The sequence below is a fragment of the Pempheris klunzingeri genome, chromosome 10 (assembly GCF_042242105.1).
Source record: "Pempheris klunzingeri isolate RE-2024b chromosome 10, fPemKlu1.hap1, whole genome shotgun sequence".
NCBI lineage: Eukaryota > Metazoa > Chordata > Actinopteri > Acropomatiformes > Pempheridae > Pempheris > Pempheris klunzingeri.
The window spans coordinates 25,916,835-25,929,215 of record NC_092021.1 but is presented as its reverse complement, the minus strand read 5'-3'; the positions used below and the strand labels follow the sequence as shown (position 1 = coordinate 25,929,215).

Below are 12,381 nucleotides of genomic sequence, written 5' to 3'. Positions count from 1 at the left end.
CATGCTGTCAAGGAGGAGAAATGGCAACTTAAGGAAAGAATATCACTTCTTTATATCCTGGTAGAAATCAGAAAATACTGCCTGTGAGGTAGTGTGGGTAAAATGAAGATCAGGGGTTTCTAAAATGGAGGCAAGCGTCTGTTATCAGCACTGTAAATGTGTTTCTGTGCAGTAATTCGCCAACCATTTATGAGACTCTAACTCTTTGCCTGTGTTGTTGCTCTCTTCCAGAATCGTCATGACCATTTTCCTGCTGCCCAGTCACTCCTTCACTGAGGGACCTCGGCCCTTTCTCGTTTCTGGACCTATCAGTGCAGGGATGAGATAATAAAGTCAACCAGCTCGCGCATGCTGCTACAACAACACCTGTGGCACCTTTAAACCCACCCTGCCCCGTCCCGCCCCGCCCCCCCCTCAGCCTCCTCCCCAAGATAAGTTCGTTTCAGCAGCCAAAACATGACGACTCCGGCTCTGCTGCCGCTGTCCGGCCGCAGGATACCCACTCTGTCGCCGGGCGCCTCCTCTTTCCCGCACCACAGGGCTACGCTGAGGCTCTCCGAGAAGTTCATCCTCCTCCTCATTCTCAGTGCCTTCATCACCTTATGCTTCGGGGCCTTCTTTTTCCTCCCGGACAATTCCAAGCACAAGCGCTTTGACCTGGGCTTGGAGGATGTGCTCATCCCGCATATTGACTCACCCAAAGAGGGCAAGCATGCTTCTGGACAGGTGGTCATACATGGACAGGGAGGACATGACGAGCACAGACACAGGTAAGGGGCCGTGCTTGTGTGTCTGGTGTGTGATACAAACTGTTTAGAGATGACAAACCCTGTCACCTCTGGACACGTTATCACCACACATGGATATTTCCTTAAGGCCGTGGAAGCAGGTGTGCTAATGCTCATCACCTCCTCGGCGACCTGCTGTGTGTAGAGTGACATGTTCAGATACACGTCAGCGCAAGTGATCCCTTCTTCCTCTGTTTTTTCTGCTCTCAATACTCTACTACCTTTTGTGTCTTCATTTTGTGTTCAAGTTTTTGTTCAACAGAAACGCTCTCCCCTTGGCTACGTGCTGTCGTACTGTCCCACGGGCAGACGTGGTTGAACTTGATGAGCTAGAACACACGGGCTGTTTGAAAAGCTTTAGTAACTGCTTAAATGGGCTCGAAAATAACCGCCCACCACGAGCCAAATGCTGGTAAATGTTGGCTGCAGCTTTTACATTTGTCATTTGGTGTGTCCATCCTCTGTGGCTGGTAGCCAGCCGTGGTTTTGAGGCTCTTTCCCTCCTCCTAAATCACATTCATATTTAGCTTCTCCAAGCGTCTTGTGCTATTCAGAATCCACTGTGCTGGACAGGTTTCATGCCTCATTACTAAATGTTTAACCAGCTAATTCAAATTATATTAAAATTTCAGTGCATTTTTTTTGAAAATTACTTACTTTAAGCGAATTGGTAGTAGAAGATATTTTGTAATGTAAAAGCTGCTTATTAAGCCACTCATTTTCAGGAGGCTCTGACAGAATGTAATCTCATATTTAGGAATAATCAGGTGTTTGTTTGGTTTTAATGAGATTATTTGTTTTGGAATTGTCAAATTGAATTGTTGAACATTAACATTTGGGACCAAATTAAAAGTGCAGTTTTTACACTCTCTATTTAATTGCATTTTGAATGTCAGTCAGGTTTTTTCAGCTGGTCTTTTCTCCTGTTCCGTTACTATAATGATACTTGTGATGTTTGAGTAGTGCGATCCGATATTAAGATTATTGATTTCAGTTTGCTTTTTTTAACACTGGACGGTGGCAAGAGTTGAGTCATATTGCATTTAGGTGTCGCTGCTCATCAAGCTAGTGCTTTAAGGTGGCAGGTTAACTAACATTTTGCTGCTGGGTAGTTTATTCAGATTAATGAATGGCCCCGTTCGTGTGTCGCCCAGCTCTGATTTGCATTGATTGTGTTGACACCCTACACGGTCTAGAGATGGGAATCATACATACTCAACATACGATATGATCACAATGTTTTGCCCACGATATCAAAAGACAGGCACCTGTTTGTGTTCCAGGCAGGTGTGTTACCTTTCCAAATCAAGGTGCGGAAACATCTCAAAGATGAGCCAGAGAAACTGGAAATTTGAAGTGTCAAGGCAAACAGTCTGAATGGGGGGCGTATCAGCCACCTCTCCTGCTAAGCGCAGGATGTGGCGGGGAACCAGGATTGCTGATGGGACTGGTTTTGTGAAAGTGAAGCTTAATGATCAGGTACAATCAGTTCCACACTCTCTGAGATTTAATACTGCTTTGGGTGCAGAATACTTGTGCGTCTCTCAGAGGGGAGACACGGCGCATGACGGCAGGCAGGCAGGTGCAGAGGCTGGAGATCAGCCAGCTGCAGCGATGGTCACGGACGGGGAAGGAAAAGTTGGCCTGAAGCTGAGCTCAGGAGAGGAGGAGGAGGAGGAGCAGGAGGAGGAGCAGGAGCAGGAGAGGAGCAGGAGAAGGAGGAGGAGAAAGAGAGGAGGAGGAGCAGGAGAAGGAGCAGGAGAAGGAGCAGGAGAGGAGAAGGAGAGGAGAGGGAGAAGGAGCAGGAGAAGGAGAGGGAGAAGGAGAAGGAGCAAGAGAGGAGAAGGAGAAGGAGCAGGAGAGGAGAAGGAGCAGGAGAGGAGCAGGAGAAGGAGGAGGAGAAAGAGAGGAGGAGGAGCAGGAGAGGAGGAGCAGGAGCAGGAGAGGAGGAGGAGCAGGAGAAGGAGCAGGAGAGGAGAAGGAGAGGAGAGGGAGAAGGAGAAGGAGCAGGAGAAGGAGAAGGAGAGGGAGAAGGAGAAGGAGCAGGAGAGGAGAAGGAGCAGGAGAGGAGAAGGAGAAGGAGAGGGGCAGGTGAGGAGAAGGAGAAGGAGAGGGGCAGGAGAGGAGCAGGTGAGGAGAAGGAGAGGAGAAGGAGCAGGAGAGGGGCAGGAGAGGAGCAGGTGAGGAGAAGGAGAGGAGAAGGAGCAGGAGAGGGGCAGGAGCAGGAGAGCCTGCCTCAGGGTCCCAGCCTACTACACTTCATGGGATCTGAGTGAGGCGTCATGCACTTTATTCCTCAGCATGAATGACCTGTTTAATTACCACCTAATCCATTAATTGTGCTGCAATGATTTGTCTATGGGCTTCAGAGTGGTTTATTACCTATTTCTAATTCATAAAAACATCACACGGTGGAACCTGGGATGGTACATGGATTGATGGTGGCGGCCTGATATCCGAGGAGTGAGTAATGTCCGTATCGGCACCTGATACCGAATTAGTCCCAACTCTAGATCTTACTGCGCCTATATGTGTAACAAAAGACCTATGGCTGAAATGAAATGCACACAATGCCAAACCGCAGGTGGAAATTTTATAGGAAAGGTCTCCTCCATGCTGGTGTGGGAGGTCATTAGTTTTACTGAGTGCTTGGCAATTTCTCAAACAGTTTCACAGCGTGGGACCACAGAGTGTTGCCTCCTCATCACCTCCTCCTGAAAGCCCTCTAGAGCCTTGATTTCTGTCTGCTGGAAATAACGAAAATATTGTTGTCCGGCAGCGCAGCACGAACAGACCCTACTGGGCTCAAGTTATGCCGTGTGTCATCATTTGAACCTAAAGGCTTTTTTTTTTTTTTTTAAACATAAAAGTAGACGGTTTGGAGATTTTCATGCTTCTCTAGAGGTGGCAGTTTAGAGCAGCAGGAATGAGAAGGGACTCGGTGATGGGCTGCAGGAGCATTTGGAGCAAAGCGTGACCAGGCTGTCTGCTGTCAGCAAGTCCCCGAAAATGTCTTCATCACCTTTTTTAAGCGAGCTGCCATTATTCTCCGCTGAAGCATGCACATGTGTTCACATAATGATGTACATTCATGAGCAAATATCTCCGTACATGCTTGATTGAACTCAAGAGTTGTGGGCCAAATTGGCTTGTTAAAGTGAGATAAAAGAAGAAACCACCCAAGATGTCCCTGTGATGACAATTTAAGGTTTTGAGAGGGGTAATAATACCTTTGAGATCTCTTGAAATTAGTTTTATGCAAATGCGAAGCCTCCAAAATGCTGCCTGTGAGTTTAACCTCACACAAGCGTTCATGTGGTGCGATATGTTTTCAGGATTTCACTGCTTATAGCAATGTGCTCAGTTTTCTTTTTGGTATGCTGCCTCAGCTGTTCTTAAAATCATCATTATGTGCTCCAAAGGACCAGGGTTCAAACAGCCCCCTGGAAAATGAGGCGCGCTAGCATTTAAAGAGACCCTCAGGAGGACAGGGGGGCTCGTAATAATTTCACCTTTTACTTTATTTGGCCACAGAAAACCCAAAAGAACCCGTTCTCTGTTCGCACTGGTAATAGTCTTTTAAAAGCTTTTGGGAGGGCAGAAGTTATTATTGTACTTGCCACGGGGCGATCCATCTGTTGCATTGAATTCTGAGAGATTGACAATAACACAAAATGCCTGAAAATCTGGTTAAAGCTGCAGTAAGTGCCATTGAGAAGAGAGCGGATTTCAGAATTTGAAAGAGTACAATTTGCATATTCCTTCTCTCCCTCTCTCTGCAGCAAGCTTCACTTATGTCTAAACACTTAAGTGTGTAAATCCACATACTTTGGATGAAAATGTGAAGATGCAGGTCATGTTTCCCCCACCCCTAATGGTTATAGATGACAGTGATTGTAAGTCAGTGTATTACCGCTCCCATAGGCATGCAGCCGTTCTGTTTTTCAGTCACATACTCACCCAATTTCAAGCTCCTTGGATCAGGCAGATTTGTAAGCCAGGAAACATTTTAAATCTGTCTCTTTCTCTGACATTGCGTTTCTTGGCTGCTTGATTTGTCCCGTTCATATTTGAGGTAAAGATCTCTGAAGATCGTTTCCTCCGCGGCTGTTTGCTAACATGAGCCAGCAGATGGTTTGTGGGTTGAACTGGTTTTACTGGACACGTTTGCGGCTGACAGACTGTGATGCTTTCACCCTGCTTTTGTGAGTCCATAAATGTTTAGTCCTCAAATATCCAAGGTTAAGGTTTTGTCTCTCACCAGCCCAGTCAGGGTAGAGATCTACTTTCCCCACACAAATAGATTTAATTATCAGCGGATATCAAATAATAATAAGACTACAGTTAATTGTCATGTTTAAGTTTGATTTAGTGACACATAAAAAATAAAAATGACTTAGTTATTCCATAGAGAGCTGGACAATACATTGATTGTATCATTTAATTTGAATTTATGCTTGAGGACCATTTTTAAAAAAAAATTGGTAATTTCGGTACAGAATCACTGCCTCGTTTCACTGAGCTCACGTAGTGCACAGCAATGGGAGCGTTAAGAGAGAGGCAGGTAAATATCTACATGCTGTGCTGATAAAACTGAGGAGAAGTAGAAGTTCAGTAGGCTACAACCTTTAAACAAAAATCTAAGCTCACACTTGTTTTTTGTGCCCTCTGACTCTGACAGCAGCTTCAGTTTCTTTGTGGAGATTTTAAGATCTCCAAAAGCTGAAGTTGCCAATCCAGTACAACGAGTGTTGATGTTATTTCCTGTGCATTTGGAAAAGAAGTCCGTTTACTCGGAGTAATCCTCAGACCTTCGTACAGCCGTCCTTACTGACAACAGTTTTCTGCAGAAGTTTGCCTGCCAACTGAGTATTTGTGTGCAGAAGGAGGATAGGATGGAGTACCGCTAGGATCAGTACTGGAGAGTGATCTGTGCAGAGATTATTGAGAGTGGCTAATCCTGTATTGTTTGAGTCTCCTTCTGTTTTTTTTTTTTTTGTGGGGGGGGGTGGTGGTGGCAATGGAAGTCACAGCATCAGAGATCTCCAAGCCTCATTAAACCAAGCTGAAACTATCTGCATAGCTACACACCACAAGAGGATTGTGGAAATACGAGTATGTAACGCTGCAGTACATCACCACTGGAAGGATTTTAGCTTTGAAAATAACACATCACTTGTTTAACATGGTATTGTGATTCATCCGTTCATTCAGTACTGGCAAAAGATCAAAGTTCCAGATATGTAGTATAGCTGACAGACTTCAGGCTGGATTTCCCTTAAAACCCGACTTACGGTGAGCCCCTCGCTGAAGCTCTCCTTAAAATAAGAGAAGTCTCTTCCTCCTCCGACCGATCTGGTTTTCCTCCATTTCTGAACATTGGGCCGATAACAGGTGAGGAGACAACAGGTACCACAACGGTCTCCATGGAAACTAGAATGGGACTACTGCTGCTTTATTACATCTCTTAATATTTTTACTTAACTAAGTAAAGTCAGCCAAGCCAAGTGTCACACTCAAGGAGGAAACTTCCAATCTGCCCGTTACTTGATGCACATTAAGCTTCTGCTGTGTTCCTGCTCCACATGTCACAGGAAACCTATGATGTAAACACTGGAGATTAGTCTTATTAGATTGGTTCTGTGTATTATCAGTGTACATAGAGGGACGTGGCTCCATATGATGATTTTTAAGGATGAAGAACCAGGATGTTAGAGGCTCATACTTACTAGAAAGTGACAAACTGAAGTGGAACAGCTCTGGACGGCTGCTACATCAGGCCCAGCATACTGTGGGACCACATGTTGACAGAGGCAGTGACAGTTCAGCAGCAGAACAGGCATAGATAGATTGACAGACTGAATATCATGCATGACATCCGTGTGTACTGTAACTGTCCGTGTGGACTGAATACTGTTTTCCAAAGAGGCAGCTTGCCTTGCAGACAGGAACAGAACACACATAATTATGCCTCCAGACCAGCTAATGAGTGACCAAAGCAGATCATTTAATATAATCATTGTTTGCCTTCTTTCAGATGAACTTTATTGTTACAATATGCTCATATAGTGTTATAACATCTCCAGATGAAGGTTTTAGAGATGTTGAAGTTTTGTCTGGAGAGCAACAGCATCATTGCATTGATTATTTTATGTCATTTACCATAAGCTGAAGTGATTAGTTGATGGATTAGTTGATGAAACACCAGTTCCAACTGCTCCACTGTGTGGATTTACTGCTTCTTTGGGTTTTGCATCATTTTAAACATGATGTATTTGGATTTTGGGCTGGAAGATGGACAACAAAGCTACTGCAGACATCACCTTGGGCTGTGAGAAAGTGTTTTCATAAGCTACTGAGCAGAAAAGCAATTTCTGTCTGACTAATTGATAATAAAAATAATCTCTAGTTGTCATAACTATGTTGGAAAATATTTTATTTAGTATAATATTTTCGCTTTCAGCCACATCACTCAATCGACTCCCCATCTAAAGTATCGTTTCTTGTGTTCTCTGACACCTTTCAGATGTGCAGATCTCTAGATTGTGTTTTTCCTATCCAGGATTGGAAATAACGACATGAGCATTCACGCTGGGTGCCCGCCAAAGTGCTCAGTAGGTCTGACGGCCTTGCCATCTGTCACCAAAATCAACCACAATTTGGCAGTGCGATCGAGCTTCTCAGTGAATATGCAGTCATCGTTTAGTGTAATCTTGAGGAAAATGCATGCGATGTGTTTGTTTTGGTAGGATAGTGCATCATTTTAGACCAGGGGTTTTGGGATGCTGCCTGGATCACCTTCACAGCTGAGAACTTTGACTAAACAGGCTCCTACAGTTTAGGAATTCCTCAAATCAATACTGTAATATCGTGCTCTCTGAATAATTATTTGGCCCCGTAGATATCAGATGACCTCCCAATGGCTCCTCCAGTCTGAGTTACTTGCCTGTGCATTCATGTGAGTATGAATTGCTCATGCATGACCTAATAGCTGCCTCTCTGCTCCCTGTCTTCTGTCATAAAATGCCACCGGAAAAATAATAAGATACTGATGAAGACGCCCGTGTCTTGAAGGTTTCAGAGTACGTTTTGTGAAGACTGTTCTCGTCTCCTTCAGCTTTTAGTTGTCCCATCCTAAACCTTAGCGCTCACTCCACATGTCCTTACCCACGTGTTTTAACCCCACGTGTCGTATGTGGGGATGCAACGCTATGCAAAATTCACGGCTCAGTGTGTACCTCCAGTTTTGGGTTATTGTTTCCCGATGTTCTCCTCATGGCTACAGCAGGAAAAAGAGAGTGATAGAAAAGGACATTTTCGTCTGCTATTTTAGAAAATGTAAACATACAGAAGTGGCTCATCGGCCACAAGTGTTGGTAAAACAGTTTAGCTTTGCTGCAGAGGAAAAGGAAAACTACCTTTGTGTGTGTGTTGCACAGAGGCAGCACACCTGCTGACACTTGTTTTATGCTGATTTGTGGTCTGATTGTAAATAAAGTCAGTGAAACCAGCTCCACCTCCAGCAGCTACAGCAGCAACATGCTGCTGCAACCCCCGAAAACCCCCAGGACACCTCTGCGTTGTGTTCAGGCTGTGGTTTGGTTTTTACTACTTTGTTGTGCTGTAGCCGACAGACACATCCAAGACGAACCTCTCGTCATCTGTGTTGTTAAAAACCCTCTGATAGGCCGACGTCTGGCCTGGTGCCACCGATTATCAAATAATATTGATGTGGTGGTCGAATATACGATTAAAAAGTCTGTGTGTGGGCTTTTATTTTGAAAACTGACCGCTTTCTCCTGCCCGCTTCATCTGCTCTGTGCTGCCTGACGTAGACCTGCTGTATATCCTTAGTGGAGCGTAGATCTGAGCTGCTTCTGGGGGGATTTAAAGTGTTAACTCCAGTAGGCGCGACCTGCTGCAGCAGTCAGAGCGTGACGCAGACGCAGATGGTAGATTTAGACGCAACACTGATGCTTCAATATTAGTAATCCAATGGTGCTAAAACCTCTACTTTCATACTTTTTAACCACATTTTTCTCTTCAGAGCTGGTTCTGATGACATGCTGTTTGACTGACAGAGACAACAGGGCATAATTTAATATAATATAATATAATGTAATGTAACCGGGGTCACCAGGCTACCTTGGCTAATCCGACGGCTAGCATATCCATGATGTTCCTGGTGTACTTGTGCTCCATAATCATTGTTCTGCATGTCGGAGTAATTGGATTATTAAACTGTTTTGACAGTTATTGTTTTGGTCATGCACTGTTCGCAGACCAACGGAGAGTCACGTACTGAATTAAACATCGTGTACTGAAAGTCTCAGGATGAAGACGTGCTGGTTCACCTCTAGTCCTATATAGGTTCCCAACACTCGGCTGCTGGCAAGAAAGACTGGAAGCCCAGAACTCATGATATCAGATGACCAATTTAAGAGCTTTTAACAGCAGGGTATTTGACACTGGAAAAGAAGTTAAAGATGTTTTTCTTCTTCTTTAATGGGTATTAACTTCAGTACGCAATTTGACTTCACTGTCAGTGAACACTTTACTGTGAATACTTTTGAGGGGGATATTTCTGCTCATGGTGTTTGGAGCCATGATATTCATATGCTTTTGCAGTTCCTGTGCATCTGTGCAACTGGCACATTAGGTGTTACAGTACGTCTGCCTCTTTAGTATTCATACCCTGGTGTTTGCTTGTTTTTTTTTTTTGTTTTTTTTTCTTTAATGTGATGAGAAGCATTTGCAGAGTGAATCACGTAATGTTCAAACACAGCCAAAGGTAGAGGAAAATGTACAAACACAACCTTTTCACACTGCATCCCTCTCATAATGGAGTTCAGTGCTGTGACCGCAAGTAACCTGGTTTCACCACTTATTGCTTTGCCAGTTATTGTTAGTGTTGCAGGGACATAGCTTTGCTTTGGCGCTCTGATACGGCCATAAATCAGCATCAAAGCCCCACAGACCATATTTAAGGCCTGGGCCAACATCAAAGTGTGCTTATTTATCATATTTAGTTTGATCTTAGATATCATTTCTGTGTCTTCACGCTTCGTTTGCCTGTCAGCTGCAAAGTAAATCTAGGTTGGGGTGTGTTTGTGTCGGGTGTGTGTATTTTCTCTTGTGTGTGAGAGCCTCTGTGGGAATAAAGGAGGACCAGCTTGTATGTGCACCGCGCCCCATCACACACAAAAGCACACACACTGTCAAGCTAGCTTAACCTGGAAAGAATACCAAGGCGCTGCAGACGGTGCAGAGAGCCCGTGATACCATCCGTGCTGGTTTGTAGATTCAGCAGGGGTATAGCTATTTAATATCGGCCTGTGTTGTTCAGGGAAACGGAGGAGTGAATGCACCTCGCCAACATAAAGGAGGCTTTTCACACATCCATCACCACTGAGCGCTTTTACATCTTAAACCGGGGGCTGAATGATTCAAGCTTGGGATTGGATTTTTGTGAATCTAAACTGGGGCTTTTATACGATAACATCACAGCAATTTTAGCTTTGTCCCATCACCGCGATTGCTTTTTAAAAAGTCTAGCCATTACGGCGCTTTTACCACAGTCAGAAGTTCAGCTAGAGGTTTGTGTCCCGTTCTGAAAATCAAGAAAGGCAACCTGCTGCTTCCCAAGAAATAGATTTAAAAGCATCACACTTCTGCTGAACTATATATTTAAAGAGCATATATGTAAATACTGCGAGGCGTGATGTGAGAACCATTTCCACACAGTTAATTGAGCAGTAGGGACGTACCGATTCTGATACCTGGGCTTTTGGTATCAGCTGATTTATATTATTTTTTTTTTGTGTGTAAGACAATATCAGGCTTTAGACATTCCTTTCCTAACTATCTGTGAAACTAGATGTAACAATTAAATACATAGTTATGAATTAAGTGTTGTTAATTGTTAAAATAATACATAATCCTGCTCTAGAAACTTGCTCAGAGATCTTCCTAATTACGTATTCTGACCCTCTAGATGTAGAAACAGATCTCCTGTTACACAGTTTACCTGCTGGGCTGTTAAATCCTATTTTGCTGTTTTATCTGCCAGAGTTTTAGGAGAGTATAGGCCCTTCAGATGATGTCTGGTTGCCTGCCCAAGAGCCTGGCAGGGAACTATAAATTTCCAGCTACAACAAGGACCTGGCACGGGGCTGTGTGCTAGTCTGGTGTTGTACTGTATTTTCCAAAAGTTCTCTGCAGTAGTTTCTGATGTGCGGCCAGTGTGTTGATGCACAAATGTTTATGCATATGTTTATTTATACAGGGAATGTTAATCTTGGTGACTATGACGTGTTCATTGGAAGTGAAACCTAATGCTGAGTGTAAAACTTACAGCAGTAAGAGCACCTTCAAGACTCTAAAGAGTAATTATAAAAAGCAACAAAATCTATTACCGCAAGGCCTTTTTCTAATTCTCCCATTCCTTATTACCATGTGTTCTGATGGGTTCAGAATAGATATCACTACATGCCGAATGAGATATCAATATAAATTCATCTTTCAGATCCATGTTCATAGTAATTTCACTAAGACTCATCCTAATTAATTTGTCTGTTGTCAGGAGATTTCATCTGGTGCCGTTGGTATTAGAGCGAACAGCCTGCAGAATGAGTGGACTTCCATCACGTATAATCTCCTCATTAACACTGCTGCTTTTTATCAGATCTGCTCTTTGTATCTCATTTCCCGTCATTCAGTCCGTCAGTTGTGTTTCCGTCTTTTTCATGTGATCATAGTGTCGGTCTCTCTGCAGAACACAGCTGCAGCCTCTCAGATTGGCTGAAGAGCTGTGTGTGTCTTTGTGTCTGGTTCATGAACCACGGTTTCTGCTAATGCTCTCATTTTCTGAGGCCGTGCTACAGTAGTCTCCGGTTTCTGCTTTCACTTCATGGGCCTCCATTAAACAGTAAACAGGAGCAATAAGTCAATAAAATCACCTGTTGGGAGTGTTCAGTTCAAACAAAAGCCTGCATACATTTAACTCTGAATGGGACATAGTTTAACACCCCCGTTGGGTCGGGAAATTCACTCCAGACTGAATTGTGTCTTGGTATTTTCGTAATCCGATATCACCCCAGTTTAAATCACAGCTTTATTTGTTTTAGTAACACACAGCACAGGGTTATTGAGCAGTTTGAATCAAGACGCCAGGGCTGAACATTTAATCTAAATATGATCAAAATCACAGTATGTTCAAGTGCAATATCCAAATCCCACGGTAAGAATCAAAATAACAGACGGAAGAGAGCTCCTGTTGGCTTTGAAATGAATGATCATTGGTGCCTCGGGGAGTGCAAGCACAGAAGCACGTTTTATTATTTATCAGGCAGTGGTGCCAGGTGATCAGAAAAATCAGCTCACGTCATTGATGATGATGCCTTTCATGGTGTTTATCATTGTTTTAGATCAAGGAGCTATTATATTGTGTTATTCTGTACATGTTTTGCCAATTGGACATTTTAGATGGAAAACACCAGTACAATCCCATTTATTAACTACAAATAAATACATAGCAAACGTAGGAATAAAGATGTATGCATTTGTAGCTTGTTTGTCTTGTACTGAAAAATAG

The 12,381-nt window shown here is 43.6% G+C and overlaps 1 protein-coding gene across 1 annotated transcript in view; it reads left to right on the top strand.

The window, feature by feature from the left end:
- The first annotated feature begins 419 nt into the window (after window positions 1–419).
- Window positions 420–12,381, top strand: part of man1a2 (mannosidase, alpha, class 1A, member 2) — a 122,755-nt gene continuing 110,793 nt past the window's right edge. Inside the window, exon 1 of the mRNA XM_070837910.1 lies at window positions 420–770. Within this exon, the coding sequence (XP_070694011.1) occupies window positions 457–770 (314 nt within the window). The 5' untranslated portion in view covers window positions 420–456. The remainder of the gene's footprint in view (window positions 771–12,381) is intronic.